A 21,559-nucleotide genomic window follows, 5' to 3' on the forward strand; every position below is an offset into this window, starting at 1 on the left:
GGAGGACGTAAGCGGGAGGGGGCGGAGGCGTCCGAGGGGAGAGACACGTACGGCTCGGAAAGGAGCGGCAGCAGCTGTCGTCGACCAGGCAAGAGGAGCCTCCGCGGGAGGTAAGGGCCGCCGTCGCTCCTCCCTGGGGCCTACTTCCGGTCCCGTCCCCCCTTGGCCTGCGCGGTCTCCGAACCCTCCCCTCCCTTTCTCCGAGGGGCCTTTTCGGAGCTGGCCCTTCCGCTCTGGAATCTCCCCTCCGCCCCTTTGTGTCGGGCAGCTCCGCGAAGGAAGGAGGGAAGGGAAGGATCCTCTCCGCCTGGTTCTGCCTTTCGGATTGGTCAGTCTCTTCAGGGGTGTGTGTGTGTGTGTGTGTGTGAGAGAGAGAGAGAGAGAGCTGACGTCATAGGGACCCCCACTCCTCTCCCCCCCCCGCCCCACCCCCATATCATGGTGGATTGAACCTCCCTCGATTGCCCGGAGGACGAATGGTGGGTTGTTACCGAAAATTGGATCCCGGACTCCAGGCTCCCGTGGAGTCGACTCTGCCCACGTTAGCCTGTCCCGTGTCTACAGCGTTGGATTTGTCACTCGTAGCTTTTAGCCAGATTACTGTGTTGTTAACTGTTAAATAGTATTTGCGAAGCGTGTAAAGGAAGCTTGAGGTTTGCTCCGGTCGCCTGTGGAGTTTAAAAACAGGCCTTGTTTAATCTGATTTTGTTTCATTTTGACTGATCTGTTCTGTAATCCTTGTCTTTTTCTTCTCGGGAACATACGTGCAAAGAGATAAATGGGGAATGGGGGGAGTGGCATGTGCATTGCTGCTTGCTTTGGCAAGAGTAGGGTTTTTTTTTGCTGAGGGATGGGAAGGTGGGGGTGTTAGTGCTCTCAGCTGTTCAGAACTATTTGGTGCGAGTCAGGGTTAAGCTTAGAGTTGGCCTCTGTTGTTGCTGCTGCTGCCGCCTGCCTGTCTTTGTATTTGAGCATGGAAAGGACTGGAAGGCGGCCCATAGAACATTCCTCTTCTGTAGTCATGGTAGATAACTATTTCCTACCACACTGGCCTCCCATCTGCTTCAGTTTCCTCACCATAACTCTCAGCTGTGCTTTCAACATCTTTCATAGAATTGTGGAGCTGTAAGGCACCCTGAGGGTCATCTAGTCCAACCCCTGCAATGTAGGAATCTGATCTGGATCATACAGAACAGATGGCCATCCAATCTCTTCTAAACAGATGAAGGAGAGTCTGCCGCCTCTCCTGGGAGTTTGTTTCACTGTCAAAACAGCTCTTACTCTTAAACAGTTCTTTAGTCAGAATCTCCTTTATTCTAGCTTGAATCCATTTGTTCAGGTCCAAGCCTCCACAGCAAAAAACAAGTTTGCTCACTCAATGTGACAATCCTTTAGATGTTTGAAGACGACTATTTTCAAATGTCAAGAACTTGAGGCATGGACTTCAGAGCCTCATATATTTGTGTATCCCAGGCAGGTTTGAGCCAAATCATCTACGTATATCTAGAAATCAGATACCTCAGCCAGGGATAATTTCACCTCACCCCAGTTCAAGTTTGCTTTCTTAGTAAATTCTGTTCCTGTGGTTGTTACAGATGAAAGGATCCACACCCATTGAGTGTTAGGTGATTTGGCTCAATGGCATGGTGCTTTTTATGCAAATAGCTGCAACTTTGAACACATAGTGTGGACGTAGTTCTTGAATTCCAGCTGCTTAATGACTTCTATGCCCTCATAACTGACGGGTGTTTTGTGCCCTTGGAGATTAATATGAGAACTGGACATTAAAATCTGCCTCATCTACATCCTGTTAATATTGCATCTTGGGCCTCCTGGGGTAGGGAGCTTCTGGTGCTCAAATCAAAAGCCTCTCCTGAGCTTGGGATAGTTGGAGTAGGGATAGTTGGAGTATGGCAACCTGTTGGTTGAGCAGAAGCTTGACTGATGCTCCACAGTAGAGAACTTAAAAGCTGATTGGCTGGCTTTCTGATGTCACAGTGCTCACAAGATGTTATGGGTCATTGTGTGACATTATTTTTTTCCTTCCTCCTGCCATTTGGCTGTAAGGATCATCCTGCCCATTATTTGGGGCTCTAAAAGGGAGGCTTGCTTACCCCTTGCCTCCATCCTTTTCTCCTTTCTTTTTTGCAGCTAGTAAGTTAACTGCATTTCCGTGTGCTGCTCTGGTTGGCCAGAAGCGGCTTTGTCATGCTGGCCACATGAACTGGAAGCTGTACGCTGGCTCCCTCGGCCAATAACGCGAGATGAGCGCCGCAACCCCAGAGTCGGTCACGACTGGACCTAACGGTCAGGGGTCCCTTTACCTTAAGTTACTGTGTCGGGACACAGGTGGCGCTGTGGGTTAAACTACAGAGACTAGCCCTAGGGCTGACCAATCAGAAGGTCGGCGGTTCATAGCCCCGTGATGGGGTGAGCTCCCGTTGCTCGGTCCCAGCTCCTGCCCACCTAGCAGTTCAAAAGTGCAAGTAGATAAATAGGTACCGCTTCGGCGGGAAGGTAAACGGCGTTTCCGTGCGCTGCTCTGGTTTTGCCAGAAGCGGCTTAGTCATGCTGATCACATGACCCGGAAGCTGTACGTCGGCTCCCTCGGCCAATAAAGCGAGATGAGCGCCGCAACCCCAGAGTCATCCGCGATTAGACCTAATGGCCCAAGTTACTGTGTCAGGGTACTGGTGGGTGAAATGTGACAGTCTCCTTAGTGCTGTACCTCTAAGGCAGCCCTCAGTGGTTAAAGGTTATAGCTATGACTAAGTGTTATCTGGTTAATTACTGATAAACGATCATGGGTTCTTTATTTCCTCATAAGCAGGTTCATTATTTAACTTGGATTACACAAGCACTTCCAAAGTTTGCTTTCGCTCCTGGGATTTCGTTTTCAGTTGTAATTCTGTTTTGGTTGTGCTAACATAGAATCAAGTTACAGCAAAGGTTTACTTTTGGATGATACCGTGTTTCTCATATTTTAAGGCATCCCTACAAAATAAGGCATGGCAGGATTTTCCTGAGGTGGAAAAATATAAGGCATACCTCGAAAATAAGCCGTGCCAGGTGGTGGTAGGAGGTCTGTGGCAAAGAAGGATTGCTGCTGCCGCGTTAACCCCCGGGACCTGGCTGCAGCCTTTGCTTGCCGTGCGCGCAGCCCCAGGACCTGGCTGCAGCCTTTGCTTGTCGCGCACGCAGCCCCAGGACCCGGCTGCAGCCTTTGCTTGCCGCGCGCGCAGCCCCAGGACCCGGCTGCAGCCTTTGCTTGCCGCGCGCGCAGCTCCAGGACCCGGCTGCAGCCTTTGCTTGCCGCGCACGCAGCCCCAGGACCCGGCTGCAGCCTTTGCTTGCCGCGCACGCAGCCCCAGGACCCGGCTGCAGCCTTTGCTTGCCGCATGCGAAGACCCAGGACCCGGCTGCAGCCTTTGCCTGCTGCGCGCGAAGACCCAGTGGGAGCAGGTCTGTGGTCTATACAGATACCGGTACTTAATTAAAAAATAAGACATCCCTTGAAAATAAGCCATGGTGTGTTTTTTTCAGGAAAAAATAAATATAAGACGTGTCTTATAATATGAGAAACACGGTAGTTTCCTTGTAAGGGCTCAATCGAGCCAAGTAATTTTTGTAAACATTGGGCTACTGTGCATAGAGCTAGGTTTTGACATGAGAATTGGAGAGTTTTTTTAAAAAAATAAAAATTTAATTAATTTTTAAATTGAGAAACAATGGTTTTACAAAAACAAAAACAAATACCTAATCAAATAAATACAAATAAAATAGATACAAATAAAATAACATCATAAAAGAAATGAAAGGACAAATAGACTTATAACAAGAAAATATATATACAAATGTATATATAAAAAATAATAACATAAATATTTACCCACAGAAAAAAGGCCCTTACTCACCCTACACCCTGTGATGACTTCCAGCCTTTTCTCTATTTCAGTTTCTGTATCCAAGTCCCTTTGTATACCTTTTTTACCTGTCTCCTTCCATTTTTATTTACTTTGCTTGGGCCCTTCACCTGTCTGCTAAGAGGTCAGCATTTTCCACAAATTTTGCCATATATTCTTTTAATTTTTCCCAATCTTTATCAATTTTCTGTTTTGATATTCCCTTAATTTCTCCAGTTTCCCTCGCCATATTTTGATATCATATCAATTTGATTTGCCAATCCTGTGTCTTCGGAATTGATTCACTTTTCCGATTTTTAGCGATAAGTCTGGCGGATGTGGTTGCATACATTGTTAGACATCTGTCTTTTTCTTTACTATCTTCACTTAACATTCCTAAAAAAAATAATTCAGGGGTTTTCTTAAAAGAGTATTTCATTTTTTCTTCATTTCTACATAGATCTTCTCCCAAAAATTTCTTTATTTTTTTGCAATACCACCAAATATGTATATACGAACCTACCTCCTCGTGGTACCTCCAACAAGTATTATCACTTTGTATATTTTTGCCAATTTCGCCGGGGTCAAGTTCCATCTATATTGTATTTTTAATATATTTTCTCTTAAATCATAGTTTGGTGTAAATTTGATATCTCTCATCCATATTTTTTCCCATTTCTTTACCATTATTGTTTTCCCCAAATCTTGTCCCCATTTTATCACGACCTCCTTTATCAATTCATCTTTTGTATCCCATTCTAATAATAGATCATATAAATTCCAGATCTAACATGTCCGCATTCTTTAATTCGATCCATTCTTTCAACCACATTAGACCATCTGCATCATGGTATAATTCCAAATCGGAGAGTTTAATCTCCCCCCCCCCAAAAGAGTTCACCTGAGGTTTTTGGTCAGTTTTAACTAAATCATGAGGATGAACATGGATTTGAATAGCATTTACCACAGGTGTGGTGGCTTGTTTCCCTATGAACTCTTACAATACGCAAGCCTGTGTATTTCACCTGAAGTTTCCATGGATATTTAGGCTTGACCATTTGCCAATTACTGCAATTACTGGTTGTTGCACAGAGAAGAAATGTGAGAGGTTCTTTTTAGGTACTGCTGAGTTGTAGAAAGTGCAAGGGACGTGTAGGACTTTGTCCCACCAGCCCACTGTTGTCTGCAGTGACTGGCAGCAACTCTCTGGGGAAAACCCCCATCACCTGCTGCTACCTGCTTTTTTAAACTGGAGATACCAGAGAGTGAACCTGGGAGTTGATGCAAGTAGAGCCATGTGGTCTTGTTGCAGCGTTGCAGCTCCTCCCCCAAAGGCAACTTCTTGTGTTACCATGATCAAATACACCTGCGCTTTTGCTTTGAGGAAAGTTGAGTAATTTAAAAGAGACCCTTTGTATTTAGCTAGTTTAGCAAAGACCACAGCTACTTGATAAGTCATCTTAAGAATCACTTTATACAACAACAATGCTGTTCAGTGTTTTTAAGGACATGGCGTTATCTAATTCTGTGATCCAGTTCTGTGACTTTTCTCTGTCAACAGTTGGCCTATTCTGCTCCTGAGCACCTTCTATGGAGAGTGATTTACCAGTGACCTGAAGTTCCAAATCTTCACCTTGGCTAAGGGTGCTGTAGCAGCAGCATTGCTTTGAACAATCTAGTCTCCTGGAAGCTCAGGAAGACTATTGTTTCAGCGTACTTTCAAACAATACCTACAGTGTTTTAAGAAATCTCATAGTTTAAGCTCAAATGCAAGTTTAGACTGTGGCACGTAGCTGGTTGAGAATCTTACTCACTTATGCTCTAGGTTGAAGCATCCATCTTAGTTTTATTTCAACTAGATAGGTTGCTTGCAGATATATAAGATATGTGCCAATGGCTACTTAAATCAGAGTTACAGTCGCCAAAACGGAATGCCTAGTTGTCATTTTTGGGCTAAAGGGGTCAAAAGTCATATTTTTCAATACAACTAATTGTGCAGATAAAATATAATGAATAGAATTTTACAGGATGTGTCACTAGTATGTGAAACAGTCAAGATCCAGGGATTCCCAAACTTGGCCCTCCAGCTGTTTTGGGACTACAATTCCCATAATCCCTCACCACTGGTCCTGTTAGCTCGAGGATGATGGACGTTGTAGTCCCAAAATAGCTGGAGGGCCACGTTTGGCCATCACTGCTCCATCATGGCACCTGGGCATCTTTTCTTGGTCACAAGTGGCCGATAGCCTGGTGGAATATGCACTTAGGAAATTTTGAAGATTGGTTGCTTGTTGGAGGATTACTGTTAGTAAGTTAGGCCATCTTAGTCAGCAGGGGGAATGTCTGTTTTCTTAATGAATAGACAAAGGAATTTGTGGTTTCTGCTACTAAAATATAGATACTTTTTTTAAAACCAAAAGCAGTAGTCTTCGACCTTTTGGGACCCACCTTTAACACAAACATGCATGTGGGTACCATTTCTTAACCTTTTATTATGGAATTATTGTAATGTTTCTGTTGCAACCCACTTTGGATTAGACAGACAGAATAGCGGGTCCTGATCCACCAGTTGAAGACCAGTGATATAAGCAACCTGATGTGTTCGAAGGGGTTTTAAGTTACAAAGAGTTAATAGATAATATTTTAAAATAATTGTAGTCATAAATGCTGTATGTTTTACATGTTCTTAGATTTTGGCTTCTCCCTTGAATAGCTCTTGATATCTGGGAGGAGTTGGATGGCGTGTGACTCTCATGTTTCCTCCACCACAGGGTGACCCATTTTGGTGCTCCAATATTGACTCACATGAGAACTTCTGATCACTTGAATTATCTGTTGCATTTCTTACTTTCCTTTCTAGCAAGCTTTACCAAAAACAAGTTTGTACCTTCTCTTCTTAAGATGGCCATTGTTCAGGGTCTCAAGAGCATAATTTTGCCTTCTGCTTCTGCAGACCTCTAAGAACTGAAGACTTTAGATGTAGAGCAAATCTGAGCTAGAAGAGGGTGTATATCAGGCATGTCCAAAGTCTAATCCAGCCCGCCAGTCGATTTAATCTGGCCCCCGTGCCAGTATATGTCCTGGGTTAAAATCCTAAAAAAAGCTCAGCAACTTCAATCCTAAAAGAAGCTCAACAAATTTGGTCAACCCTCACGCATGTTCACTTCATCAAATCTGGCCCTCTTTGAAAAAAGTTTGGGCACCCCTGGTGCCTCTTGATCACCCTGCTTTCGTGAAACCAGGAGCTGGCAGCATTTCACTCTCTCTGTTCCAGGGTATGGCTAAAATGATCCTTGCTCAGCAGTGTTTTGAAATGGCACGGACTCTGTAGCTGGGATCTTTCATTCTGTTTTCCAAGGGACCGAGTCTTAAACTCCCAGGTCTGAGATATCAAGGCAGGGCTACTTCATTCCTGAACATGAGCACATGTGCTCTCCTACTCACCTTTGGATATGGTGACTTAATGATGGAACAAGCCAGCCAATAGTATGTTGATCTCCCCCCCCCCAAAATAATTTTTATTCATTTTCCAATATTCACAAAGATAAAATCACAAAAAAGTGAAACAAAAAAAACATGAAAAAGAAAAACATAGCAATTCTTTTTACTTAACATTGTTGACTTCCTCAATTCCCCACACACTGGGTCCATTTTAAAATCTCAATTAAGCAATTTTCATTTTGTATCTTAAATCATTCTAACACATTTTATCATTATCTCAACTATTCTATTCTAAAAAATGTCCATTATCCTCCACCAATAATCAATTAATCCAAATCAAAAATTATTTCACCATCCTCTATCTTTTATTTCTCCCCTTAGCCTCAAATTTATTTACCAAAAATTTCCATGAATTCAAATATTATTTTTTCTAACATAATATCATTTAATCACTTAAAACTAAATCAGCCCCCCTTCCCCTGGATTCAGGGTCTCCCAGATGATTCAGCGAGTTCCATAGGTCATTCCAGTTTCGGACCATAAGCAATCAAAAAGTAACATCCATTATTGCTCCTCACCCCACTCCCACCCTGTCCCTTCCTATCCACCCTTCCTTGGTCATCCCCTCCTGCCTCCCCAATTCTTTAAATATTACAAAACACCATCCAACTGCTTTTCCACTTTTTAGCCCTTTCACAATTTTTCTTTCCCTTAAACTCTGGCCCCGGTATGGATTCTGCCCACCCTCTCTCACTGGGATGGCATTATTCCATACTGGTTCTTCTTTAAAAGATCTTAAAGTCAAACATGAATCTTGTCCCCCCCCCCCCTCACTGGGGGAACAATGTTCCCTTAGGCTTCTGCGACGAAAGTCCCTCTCACTTTCCGTCTTATAACTCTGACCTCTCAATTATTAAAAGCACTAGCAGGGATTTCTGAGGTAAATCAAACCTCCCACTTATCCCTCTAGCCTTTCTTTAAACCCTCTAGCACTTGTGGGTTTTCAAAAATAAAAGAGAATCCTCTTCCAGCCTAAACGTGACCAGGTACCTATATAGATTTGGGGCTATAAATAAGACTGTTCCTATGTGCACTCAGATAAGGGTTTCCCTTCACTAGAACCTCCCTTACTGTAAAGCTAGCCTCCTTCCTGAGGTAACTTTATTATCGCTCAGAACCTGTCTCCTCCTTTAGCCCCCCCCCCCTTTCTTGGTGCACTCTCAGCCACAAACTAACCTTTCTCCTCTAAAAGGCAGTTTTGACAGTTTAAAAGAGTTCCCCACCACCTGGGTTCCTGGGTACCTTAGCTGGAAAATGAAATAGACGATTACTAATGTGACACTTTAAAGATGGATATTTATTGGCTTGAATCTTAATGGTTGCTTTCTGGTAACATTGGTACAAACTTAATTTCACAGGTAACGTTCTTGGTAATCAAATAACAGAATACCTATCCACTACTTCACCTACTCTAATTCTCCCTTCTCCACAACCACCCAAGCTCCCACACAAAAAAACCCAACCGCCAACTGACATAACTGTTCCCCTTTCCATTTAAACCCCATGCAGGCCACGCCTCCCATGGAATGTTGCTGCCAGTTAACCAGGAGTCTGGGTTAACCCTTCGATAGGTTGGTTGCGAAACAAAAACCTGACATAACAGTTTCAAATCCGCCACAGCTTCCTTTTCTTCTTTTAATTCTGCGTTGTCTAGGACTAGTGGTTGTAAGTCTTTCTTGTCTAAATTCTCAGTTGGGAATAATCCTTCTTCATTTTCCACACAGTTTTGATTTTTTTTTTTCATTTTTGCAATCTGTATTGTGTTCTGATACATGTCACATCTTAAATATTCAATAAGTTCCTGAAGTTGTTTTTGAAAGTCCAAGTCAGATGATGTTGTGTCTACTGACATCCTGCTCGTCTCAAATTTCCTGGGAAAGCAGAGATTACTAGACAGGAAATGGCGTAGTTCTTATTTCCAAAGTTCAGAAACAAAAGTTATGTCTGATCTGATTACAAACTCTCATTTTTAATTCTTCTTCATATCTTAAAATTCTTGTGTCCATTTATGAAAAGAGCATTCTCCAACTTCATATACACAGCCTTATAATTTGTGCTCTCTTCACTGCTGACAGTTTCCAGCCTCAAAGAGGCAAGCAAATTCCTTTCTATTATGATGTCATAATGGCAGCTTGTTGATCCCTCCAGGGACCTGATTCCAGTTTCAGGGAGACTTTCCCCAATCCAGAATAAAAATGTTTACATGGAATAGTGTGTTGATCTTTGGGGTAGGTTGCAGTATTGGTGCCATTAAAAATTCCTCCAATTCATGGATTTTCATTCTCAAATCACAGAGAAAAAGACCCACAATTGCCTGTATTATTTATTCTAGAACACCTTATGCAGGGGTTTTCTGTGGGTATTGTGAAGCCTTCTCAAAATGATGGTTTGCCTTGAACTTAATAGATGTGTTCCAAATTCTATGGAACTGCTCACACAGGGACAAATTTCTTGCTGTTTAGTTGTATTCCGACTCTTCGTGACCCCATGGGACCAGAACACACCAGGCACTCCTGTCTTCCACTGCCTCCCGCAGTTTGGTCAAACTCATGTTCGTAGCTTCGAGAACACTGTTCAACCAATAAAAACTTAGTTGGTCTTTAAGGTGCTACTGAAGGAAAATTTTTTACTGTCCAACCATCTCATCCTCTGTTGTCCCCTTCTCCTTGTGACCTCCATCTTTCCCAACATCAGGGTCTTTTCCAGGGAGTCTTCTCTTCTCATGAGGTGGCCAAAGTATTGGAGCCTCAGCTTCACGATCTGTCCTTCCAGTGAGCACTCGGGGCTGATTTCCTTCAGAATGGATAGGTTTGATCTTCTTGCAGTCCATGGGACTCTCAAGAGTCTCCTCCAGCACCATCATTTAAAAGCATCAATTCTTCGGCAATCAGCCTTCTTTATGGTCTCACTTCCATACACCACTACTGGGAAAACCATAGCTTTAGCTATACAGACCTTTGTCGGCAAGGTGATGTCTCTGCTTTTTAAGATGCTGTCTAGGTTTGTCATCGCTTTTCTCCCAAGAAGCAGGTGTCTTTTAATTTCGTGATCTAAATTGGCTAGTCCATGTTTACAGCAGTTAATAAATGTGTACCAGTAATTGGTTAGTCAGTTGGGCCTTATGCTGTTTTACTCTTCATAAAATGATGTAAAATTTCCAGAAATTTTGAAACCACCGAAGAAAAATAGTGAGGAATTTTTTTTTATTTTTTGCAGGCACGGACATTTTGGGGGAAATGGGAAAATATGCACTAATCATTTTTACTGCTATTTACAAATTGAGCGTCACTTTAGGAATAAAATGTATTAACTTGGTTTGTCATAGAATGATCATGTTTCGTATGTTAAAGGTTACAGTTTATTCAGACAATAATTATTAAATAAATTTACTACTTTTTACAATTTTTTTTTAAAAAAATGTTACAAATTAGAGGTACAAGCTGCTGATCTGTGAAGAACCTAGCATTTCTGGTTTTGCTAGTTATATGGTGCAGGCAGAATATAACTAGAAGAAACCATCAACCATTATAGTTGAGCAAAGAAAATTACCGTATATTCCGGCGTATAAGACGACCCCCAACTTTTCCAGTTAAAATATAGAGTTTGGGATATACTCGCCGTATAAGAAATATGACCCGGCGTGTAAGACGACCCCCAACTTTTGAGAAGATTTTCCTGGGTTAAAAAGTAGTCTTATATGCAGGAATATGCAGTATTATGTTTTCTGAAAGTTCTTATATCTCCTTCAGCCCTCCACAGCGTCAAGCAGACATAAAGCACTCAGTTCCATAAAAGAGCTAAGAAAAAGCCAGGGTGGAGAACCAAGACTCAATGAAACTATATGAAATTAAATCAGTCACATTTTCTTACCTATCCATTTCTGCATCTTCATATTTGACATCAAATGATGATAGATTGAGTCCTACTCAGTGGGACAGTCCTTTGAGATCTAGTCAAGAGGACAGAAACTGATTCACCAGCTATGTCTCTGAGAAGGAAGTCTACTAGCAAAGAAGGCATTGAATACTTCTTCCTTCTCAGCTGACCATGGCAGTGCCTCCTATGGGCAGAAAGCACATTGCTCTTGCATTTAAGAGTTGTACTTTCCGTGTAGGGACGCAGGTGGCGCTGTGGTGAAACCACAGAATCTAGGGCTTGCCGATCAGAAGGTCGGCGGTTCGAATCCTTGCAACGGGGTGAGCTCCTGTTGTTCGGTCCCAGCTCCTGCCAACCTAGCAGTTCAAAAGCACCTCAAAGTGCAAGTAGATAAATAGGTACCGCTACAGCGGGAAGGTAAACAGCGTTTCCGTGTGCTGCTCTGGTTCGCCAGAAGCGGCTTTGTCATGCTGGCCACATGACCTGGAAGCTTCCTCGGCCAATAATGCGAGATGAGCGCCGCAACCCCAGAGTCGGTCACAACTGGATCTAATGGTCAGGGGTCCCCATTTAACTTTACTCTCCGTGTACAACTCAGGTCTTGTTTCTTCTCAGTGCACAGGAATTGAAATGATCTGTCTTAAGTAAGTTTTCTGTTTGCATAATTTTTAGAAATCATTTTTGGGGAGTAGATATATTAACACATTGACTTAAAATGTTTTATTTATCATTCTAAAATAACACATTTCATAATACTTTCACAATTTGGGGGACGGACGGACGACGGATTTTTTTTCTGATTCTTCCCCTCCCTGCTTTTTTTTGGGTCTGCCCACTTCTACTGAGGGTGAAGAACCTCAGGCCCAGGCCCTTGAGACACTTCCTAAGTTGCACTCTCCCCTGAACAGTTTGGGGTGAGTCATTGAACTGGAATTGTGCTGCTTGCTTGAATGAAGGATGGATAAATGTGTGTCTGACTTGTGTGCTGGGAATGTGGCCTACTGCACAAGGGTAAGAGTTGTGTTCATTGCTCAGTCCACTTTTGCTTCTGACCTTGTCTATCAGTGGCATGTGGCCTTTAGAAGGTTCCTTGTGAGGGAATATGCCCTTTGGGCTTAAAAGGTTTCCCTGCCCCAGGTTACCAAAAACTGGCATAGGAGACCTGTGACCCTCCAAATGTTGGGCTGCTCATCTGCAGCCCCATGGCCAGGGATTATGGGAACTGAGCAACATCTGGAGGGCCACAGTTTCCCCATCCTTGGCACAGAGTGCTTGAAACTGGAGAGAACTCACTTTTCTGGTGCAGGGGAAATGCCTTCGGCACTGCTATTTGTCCATTTACTCCTCTGCTTGCCTGCAGCAGGTTGGTCTTGCACACAGCAGCAATACAGATGAAGAGGTCTGCTAAGAGCCAAGGGGTGTCCGTGTGTGCACATGTTCCTTGTGTGTGCTGTCACTCTTTTACTTTCCAATGCTAGTGACAGCAACTTCACCGAAGCCGCATATTATAATGTACAGTAATGACAAACTCAGGGGTGATTGTTTTAGGATGCTTGGCTTCAGCCATTGACCAGATGTGCAGGTAACACTAAGCCAAACTATTACTTAACACAAATGTGCAAACATACTGGCTTCTTAGGAGGAAATCACAGCTACTTTAATCTTCCCTAGTCCTTTTAGTTTAGCATGGCAACCCATTCCAAGGTTTCACTTAACATGTTGTCTGAACCTGGACTTGTGGCTAAGCTCTCTCCTCCTTAATTGTGCTCTTTAGCAAAGGTTTGTTCTTGGCTACAGTTTGTGGCTAAGGAGACAAGCACAAGGACTGAGGGAGGGTCAAAGTGAGTGTGAGCTTCTCCCAAGGGGCCAGCACATTCACATGATTGTGGTAAACCATAGCTTGGTTTACTTCAGGCCCTTGCCATGATGTTGCTGCAAATGTGCTTGAGTTGTGCAGAAAGGATCCTGTTCACTTGAGAGGGGTGATAATGGGCTACAAGCTGGATCCCATAGATTTTCTGCCTGAGGTTGGGATCTGCCAGCCCTAAGTGTTGGCTGGGACCAGGAAGATCAGTCTTCAGGCCTTTGCTCAAAGAAAGTTAGGTGGCATTGGAAGTTTTTGACATAACCTACTTCACAGGTTGCTGTGAGAATAAAATGAAGTGGCCCCATAGGCATCATCCTGAACACTTGGAAGGAATGATCAGATTAGATCTGCTTTTTAAAAAAGTAGGAGACAGATACTTGACTGGCATTTTCCATCTCTGCCAAAGGAGGAAGTGTCATCATGTCACCCCATGCAGTGGGTGTACAATTACTGCAGTATTTGCATTTCCTTAATGCTAGCTCTCCTTGTTAGACAATCCAGGCCTACTTTGTAAGCTTGCCCAGGAGCTGCCTCCTCTGTCTGTCAAAAGGGTAAGGAATTAGTTGCTGAACTGGTTTTCAGGTTTCAATTGCATCAGTTGCTAGAGGCAACTATCATGATAATTTTTGGGGTGTGTGTGTGCATGCAGACATATAACACTTTGTGGTGCTCTCCTGGGCAGGTAAAATACCTGTACATGTTGGTGCATAACATAACAAAGGGGAGGAATCCCACCTTGAGCTGCAGGGTGTAATCCATTTGTTTCCAGATTGCTCTCTGGCTATGGCAGCTACCTGGCTTGTAACTCCTCCCCATCTCTGCCTGGGGAGGGCATTAGGAATGCTAATACAAGTGTTTTCCAGCTGCCAAGGTGTGAAGCAAAGTTCCCCTGTGAGGCCAATTCCCCCGAGAACTTGCAGTTAGGCTTGCAACAGCCTGCAATAATTGCACCACAGATACCAAGAGGACTTGGAGCCGGTGAAACGGTTGAAGCGTCTCTAGATTGTCCAGACTAGGGCGAAGGGGATCAGCTTGCAGGCAGTGTGTGGGGCTGTGCTTGGCAAGTCTAAAGTAAGCATGTTCTTCTTTGTTCCTTAGCACGGTGGGGTGGGGCAAATAACCTTTTTCTTCAGCCTTTGTCTTTGGTTAGTCCCAAGTCTTCTCCTCCCTCTCTCTTGCTGCATATTTGGAAATCTGAGTTCTTCGTTGAGATTTAGAGTTTCTGGTTGAGATTTAGATAGAATCTGCCCTGAAAGGGAGGCTGGATGGAATATGCATATACATTTTCTTGGAGTAGGGAGAGCTGTTTGAAGATTCTGCATTCCAGGAGTAACATTTTGCTTGACCTTCCATAGTGGGGTCTTTGACTTCTCTCCCTTGGCCCCTGACAAAGTAGGCTCAAAGTTAGCAAGATAGTTGCAATGTATTTTTATTAGAAACACTGTATCCTAGTTAACTTGTTTGAAGGAGCTCTGAAGGAGTACAGTGGGGCCTCGACTTACGAATTTAATCCGTTCCGAAGGCACCTTCGTAGATCGGAAAATTCGTAAGTCGAAGAAACGCCATGGGAAACGCGATTTCCCATAGGAATGCATTGGAAACGGAAACATTCGTAAGTCAAAGCAACCCTATCTAAAACCGCCGCAGTTTTCTTTCGGATGTCACCCCCATTCGGAAGTCGAAAAATTTGGTTGTCGAGTTGTTCGTAAGTTGAGGTACCACTGTATTGGTGTTCCTAGACTACTACAGTCATACCTCGGTTTAAGTACGCTTTGCTTTGAGTACTTTCAGTTTAAGTATTCTGCGGACCTGTCTGGAACGAATTAATCCACTTTCCATTACTTTCAATGGGAAAGTTCGCTTCAGGTTAAGTACAGACTTCCGGAACCAATTGTGTACTTAAACTGAGGTACCACTGTACTAGGAAGCAAGGGTGGGTGGGTGTGGGAATCCCTTCTCGAGCAGCTTCATGGGATTAAAGTACGGTATTTTGCTTAAAGTAATTTGGGCAGCCATATAGGAAGAAATTGAGTTTTGTCACTAAAAGGGGCAGATGGGAAAGAACTGTGCTGTCTTTCTCCACCCCACCTCTCTGATGTCGCCTTCTTCATCTTTTTCTGCAGATTGTGTATTTTGACACCAAGAGTTGCATCAGTCTACCAGCTAGCACAATGGATGTCTTCAACAGGAACATAAATGTTGATGCCCTCTTCAAATTCTCCCACATGTGAGTATACCCTTTGCCTGTGTTTTACTGCAGGCTGCAGTTTTGTAGGAGGTTGTTTTTATTTGTCATTTTTGGTGAATGGAAACAGCAAGGTAATTTTGTGATCTGTCCCTTATTGTGGATGGCGAGTGGGGATGAGGGAGCCAGAAGTAGGGCTTTCTGCTTCCTGTGGCCCTGGGTGCAAGACTGTATACGCGTTGGGTTCAAACCCCAAATCTTCCACTTGAGTAAAAACTTCCACTTCAATAAAAACTAAATTCTGCAGCTGGTAGGAGTTAAGCAAGTGTATGTTGCTTAACTTGCCTGCTTGTGTAATCCGTTCTGCTTTTGTCAGTTATGGGATAGACAAAGAACTTTTTTTGCATGTTCAGCCAATCTTCTCCTGTTGCCCCCATCACAACCTTTTGAGACTACTGCAAATATTGACCTACACTCCAGACCTTCAGGCTGAAGTGTGTATGTGTGTGTGTGGTTGGTTTTTTTTTTTAAGGACTTGAGTATAAATTCATCTTTTAAGGTTTTCAGGATTTACTGTTTGGTGTTTCTTACCAAATTTTGTGCAAATATTCCCCTACTTATGTGCAAGTCGGTAGAGGCCAAGGCTGGTTTAGTGCCAGCACCCATTTTTTAGGAGTACCTGCTGTGCAGTACGAAGTAGGTGCTGCAAACCAGCACCAAACTTCTCAGGGATTTTTCCAGTTTTGTCAACAGCTCTAGCTCCTCTCTTAGCCAATATGAGAATATCTAATACCATCTCCCTGGGGAAAGTGGTGTCCCAGCTCCAGAAGCTGTGAGTCAAATGCCTTTAAATTGAGGGGTGGGGTGGGTCAGCCCATGGGTCAGATGCAGCTGCTGTGCACTCCCCACCTGGCTTGTAGTGCCCTTTCCTCACCCCACTGCAATTGGAATTGAAAGAAAGTCCTCCTGTTGCTTGCAGTCTAAGGCTTTTGTCAAGCCTAAGTGCAGTGGGGAGGCGTGTCTTTACAGGAGTTCCAGCTGGGGAGTGTTTAAACCCACACTAAAAATGCCCTCCCCACAGTTAGTTTGGGAGGGGGGGCTTATTGTTGCAGCAAGGAAACCCACCTGCCTCCCACTGAAGTCTTCAGGAAGATTGCCCCCTCAGCCAGTTAGACTTGGGGGGAAAAAGCTAACATGCTTTTCAAGCATAACTTGGTTCGGGGACTGTGTGTAGTGGTGCTGACTAGGCATAATGTTTGTGGATGAATGGCTGCACTCGGTCTTCTTGGCAAGGCCCACTGTAGGCATGTTCCCCCCTAAGGTTGGCTAAGAGGAAATGCATGAGCCCTAGGCTAAATAAGTTTACCCACCTCTGTTCTTCAGGTGCTCTGTGGTGGATCCAGTGTTGTTTGTTTAGTTTGCTAAGTGCCCAGGAGCTGGCAAACAGCCAGCTAAGGAGCAGCTGTGCTTCTAGGTGCTTTGAGATGCAATGGCACTGACTGACTGTTTCTTCCCTTTGCCCTCTGCAGCTCCACATCAACCCAGCAGCACCTGAAGAAGGTCTATGCTAGCTTTGCGCTATGCATGTTCCTAGCAGCGGCTGGTGCCTACATCAACGTGGTAACTCAGCTGGTGCAGGTAAGTGTGCTCTGGCACTGATGTGTGTATGAGCTGCGAGGTTACCTTGACTGTTGGGGACTAGTGCTTGCAGGATGGCTTCAAGGAATGGAGCCCAGCCACAGCCTTCAGAAATGAGCAGCACAGGATCCTGTTGGGTATGGTTTTCTGGGCCATATCCTGATGGGAGGTTACCCTCTATTTCTACACTAGAGCAGTCCTTCGTCTGCTTTCCTAGCAGTCTGTCACACTATGTTCGCTGATTTCTTAGGACTTACTCCTGATGAAGCGTGTTCAGGATTGCAGCCCAACAGTGGTAGCTGGGAATCCAATGGTGTAGTAACGGAGCCATTTCAGACCAGAAGACGGGGGGAAATGATGTGCCAGCTAGTTCAATCTGTTTTTAAATTATTGGATAGATTACATTTGAATAACATTAAAACTCAAACTCGTGAAGCATCTTGGTATCTCATACTCATTGGCCAGAGCCGTGGAAAATGAGAGAATCACTTCCAACAGTGTAGTTGGGTAGAATGCTGCTTCCCATGTTTTTTTTCTTAAGTCTGCAGTGAAAAGAAGTTAAAGTCAAAGGAAATTTGAGTGAGCTGAAAACCCTACAAAGGGGCCTATAGTATATTTGAGCAGGTCAGGTTATCTATGGCTGTCACCCTGTCTAGACTGGGTCATTCAAATGAAACCACCTGGGTTCTGTGGAGTAGATTTCAGCCACTTCTGTTCCTGCGCAATGCCTTTCCCAACCTCTCCTCTGCTCTGCGCTCAGCCTGTACTAACTTCCACCCTTCGCGCTTTGTCTTGCAGTTTGGAATGTTGACTGGCCTGGGAGCACTGGGTCTTATGATTTGGCTGATGGCTACACCCCACAACCAGGGAACCGAACAGAAACGGCTGAGCATGCTGGCAGGCTTTGCCTTCCTCACTGGTACGTGATGCTGGAAGAGCAGACATGTGCAAAGTCAGCTGGAGTTTCATTAACTGCTTTTGGTGTTCGTATACCGTACTACTTACTTTTTAGCAAAAGGTTCTAGGACAGGTCAGAACAGTGGTACAATATACAATATTAAAATCTTTTAAAAAGATGATCTGCAAACATGGATCTTCTGTAAGTGAAATATACAATTCATGTCCTAATGCATCCAAGCCCTTCTGGCAGAGCAGCAAAGTTGTCTGCAGTTCTCATTCAGATGTGTGCCTGCAGCAGCAGCCTGAGATCACCCCACAGGGGAGTGGCTCTTGCATGACATGTGTGTGTGTGTGTGTGTGTGTGTGCTAAGAGGGAGGTCAAAGTAACCCAGCCAACTCTGATCAGCACAGGAGTGGTTGCCACAAATTGATTTGCCCCATATAGAACTACCTTGGAGATTAGGGCCCCTTAGTTGCCTTCTAAATACAGTGGAACCTTGGTTTATGAACACCTCGGTTTACGAATTTTCAGTTTACGAATGCCGCAGACCCGTCTGGAACGGATTAATTCACTTTCCATTACTTTCAATGGGAAAGTTTGCTTCAGTTTATGAACACTTCAGTTTATGAACAGACTTCTGGAACCAATTACACCCATGCTTTGGGTTAAGTACGCTTCAGGTTGAGTACTCCGCGGACCCGTCTGGAACGGATTAATCCACTTTCCATTACTTTCAATGGGAAAGTTCGCTTCAGTTTATGAACACTTCAGTTTAAGTACTCTGCAGACCATCTGGAACAGATTAATCCACTTTCCATTACTTTCAATGGGAAAGTTCGCTTCAGTTTATGAACGCTTCAGTTTATGAACAGACTTCTGGAACCAATTACACCCATGCTTCGGGTAAAGTACGCTTCAGGTTGAGTAGTCCGCTGACCCGTCTGGAACGGATTAATCCACTTTCCATTACTTTCAATGGGAAAGTTCGCTTCAGTTTATGAACAGACTTCCGGAACCAATTGTGTTCATAAACCGAGGTACCACTGTACTGAGATTTTCAAAACTGTTTCTACGTGACATGTTGTACTTGGGTTTCAGTTTAGGGTCAGGTGGGGGGAAACAAGACAACCTGTATGTTTGTTCTGAAGGGTGCACAGTACACACAGGTGAACCATTTTGGCTTTCTTCGAAATACAGTACATGGTGAATAGACAATTCCTGTCTCTTGGCTGAATTTGTACCCCTTTGTTCTTCCAGGAGTCAACCTAGGACCTCTGCTGGAGATGTGCATTGCCATCAACCCAAGGTAAAAGGAAAATGCCACTCAGCTGCCCCATTCCCTCACATATGCACTTCAAGGGTCAAATCTGAATGAGTTGGTGGACCATATTCCTTTCCCCCTGATCAGTTCTTTCTGAACTTAAATCAAACCATAACTTTAATCGGAAGAGCAAAAAGATTTCCTCCCGTCCCTGCCCCACAAATACATCTAAGCAAAATACTATCTTTGCTCTACAAAGAACATCCGCTTCAAAGTCCTGAATGAGGTTCAGTAACTTGTATGGGGCATGAGATGGAGCTGTGGGTCTCACTGAGGCTGCTAAAGGGCATTTTACAATGTCCCCAAGGCTTAGATTTGTCCATCCTGGTACAGGCACCAACTATTGCTTTTTCCTCTCCCGATAGCATCATCCCAACAGCTTTCATGGGGACAGCAGTGATCTTCAGCTGCTTTTCGCTGAGCGCCCTCTATGCCAAGCGCCGTGCCTACCTGTACCTAGGAGGTAAGATTGCCAGGTGGTCATCATCTCCCCCTCCCTCACCCTCCCATCTTAGAGAAAACCTTCTAGCAACCTTGCAGTGCCCACCACAGCTCTGCTTTCATTTTTCAGGTGTCCTGTTCTCCGGCCTGTTCTTGATGCTGTTCTTCTCCCTGATCAACATTTTCGTGGGCTCGACTTGGCTCTTCACAGTGAGTGTCTTTATGTCCTTGGGTCTGTTGGCTTACAGGAAGCCTGCAAGGTTGGCTGCCTGTGACAGCAGCAGCATCTCATTCCAGCAAAGCTGCCCTTTTCAGCATGGAGCTGGCAGCCCTGGAATCGTAGCTCAGCTTCCCCTGTGTTTTGGCTTTACAGAAATAAAGGCAGGCCAATGTGCACTCCTGCACTTTGTTATTATTATATTTTTTTTGAAAAACAACCCAGGATAACCCAAATTCCACGATTTGTATAAACTATAGTAACCTTGCATAATTCTACTCTTGCTAGTCATGGGAAGAGGCAAAGACCTATATAAGAACTTAAACAGCTCCACCCTCTGATCAATAGAAATCATAGTCATACTCCCTTGACCTCTGAGATCCGCACACCTTCAAATACATATCTGCAACCAGAAGGGCTGGGAAGTTGGGTTTTTAAAAAAATAAATCTATTTTTGGGATGCTGAATGAGGTGGCCCCTCATTTTGCAGTCTTTCTTCATTGTGCCATGATTATCCAGGAAATACAGCCCTGAATAATTTAAAGCAGTATGATTTCTGGCATTTAGGAATGTATATCTTGAGCAGGTGGGTAGGGCCAATCCAAGGAATCTGATTTAACTGCCCTTGGCCTGATGCATGTTTTTCCTCCTCCAGGCTAACCTCTACATTGGGCTTATGGTGATGTGTGGCTTTGTGTTATTCGACACTCAGCTAATCATTGAGAAGGCCGAGAATGGAGATAAGGACTACATCTGGTGAGTACATGGGGTGTGGAAATAGTAGCTGCTGGGTGTCCAGTGGTGGGGTGGGGGGTAGGAGTTCAGTAGAAGGCAAGGTGGACCAGGCAGAGTGGAGCAACAGGAGTATAGATCTGGGAGCTGCGGAAACAGGATAGGGGAAAGGTGCAACAGCAGCCTTTTATTGTTGGATGCAATATGTAAAGGGCAAATATCCTTTGTTCTGGATGGCCACAGAGCTGGGCAAACTGGAAATGGGCTTGTATTTCCAGAAGAGAGGCTTAAAATACTTCCTAGCTAAATGAACCTGAATTTAACTAGGGAACAATATACCAAATGGGGAAGGAAGCCTGGGAGTGGCAGGTGGTGTCTCTAGCATCAGCCACTTACATAGGTCATGCCGTTTAGAGGAAGTAGTGTCCAGTAGGAATTCTGGCCTAATACTTCAACCCCTTCTTTCTTTCCCTGCCCAGGCATTGTGTGGATCTCTTCTTGGATTTTGTCAACATTTTCCGGGAGCTTATGGTCATCTTGGGCATGAGCGAGGTGAGCATCCCCTCATGGTGGCAGGGATCATCACTTATTTACAACACGCCTTATATGTCCTAGATTCGGGGTGGCAGACCAATAGCCTGTAAGCTGGATCAGGTCTGCCAAGGCATTTTAAGTGGGCTACCAGCTCGGGGTTGTGATGGGCAGGAAGGGTCCCTGTTCTTTGCTGTTCAGGCATGGAGATTCTCCTTCCCAGCACAGCATGGGGATTGGTGTGCTGAGCACCTTCATGTCTCTTTGAGCACAGTGCCTCTGTGCGAGAGCAAATGTCCAGTTGCAACTTTGGCTGTGGCCACGGATGACATGTGGCCCTTGGTGGGTTGCTCAACCTTGAACCTTGGCTTAAAATCCGTTTAGCATTGCTCATCCCACTCTATGCAGATAGGCAGGGAGGTGGGAGCTTGCTGAAGGCAGACCAAT

The 21,559-nt window shown here is 44.4% G+C and overlaps 1 protein-coding gene across 3 annotated transcripts in view; it reads left to right on the plus strand.

Annotated features, from left to right (window-relative positions):
- TMBIM6 (transmembrane BAX inhibitor motif containing 6) overlaps positions 1-21,559 on the plus strand; it is a 23,190-nt gene continuing 1,631 nt past the window's right edge. The window contains exons 1-9 of one of the 3 annotated variants that reach the window (XM_035101264.2): positions 1-110; positions 15,270-15,373; positions 16,861-16,969; positions 17,768-17,888; positions 19,128-19,176; positions 19,557-19,654; positions 19,763-19,842; positions 20,505-20,605; positions 21,061-21,133. In XM_035101264.2, the coding sequence (XP_034957155.1) occupies positions 15,318-15,373; positions 16,861-16,969; positions 17,768-17,888; positions 19,128-19,176; positions 19,557-19,654; positions 19,763-19,842; positions 20,505-20,605; positions 21,061-21,133 (687 nt within the window). In that variant the 5' untranslated portion in view covers positions 1-110; positions 15,270-15,317. Of the gene's footprint in view, positions 111-161; positions 329-13,983; positions 14,218-15,269; positions 15,374-16,860; positions 16,970-17,767; positions 17,889-19,127; positions 19,177-19,556; positions 19,655-19,762; positions 19,843-20,504; positions 20,606-21,060; positions 21,134-21,559 lie in introns of those variants that run through there. The other 2 variants (XM_035101266.2, XM_035101274.2) reach the window with 2 other exon arrangements.

Source organism: Zootoca vivipara, chromosome 2 (assembly GCF_963506605.1).
Source record: "Zootoca vivipara chromosome 2, rZooViv1.1, whole genome shotgun sequence".
Lineage (NCBI taxonomy): Eukaryota > Metazoa > Chordata > Lepidosauria > Squamata > Lacertidae > Zootoca > Zootoca vivipara.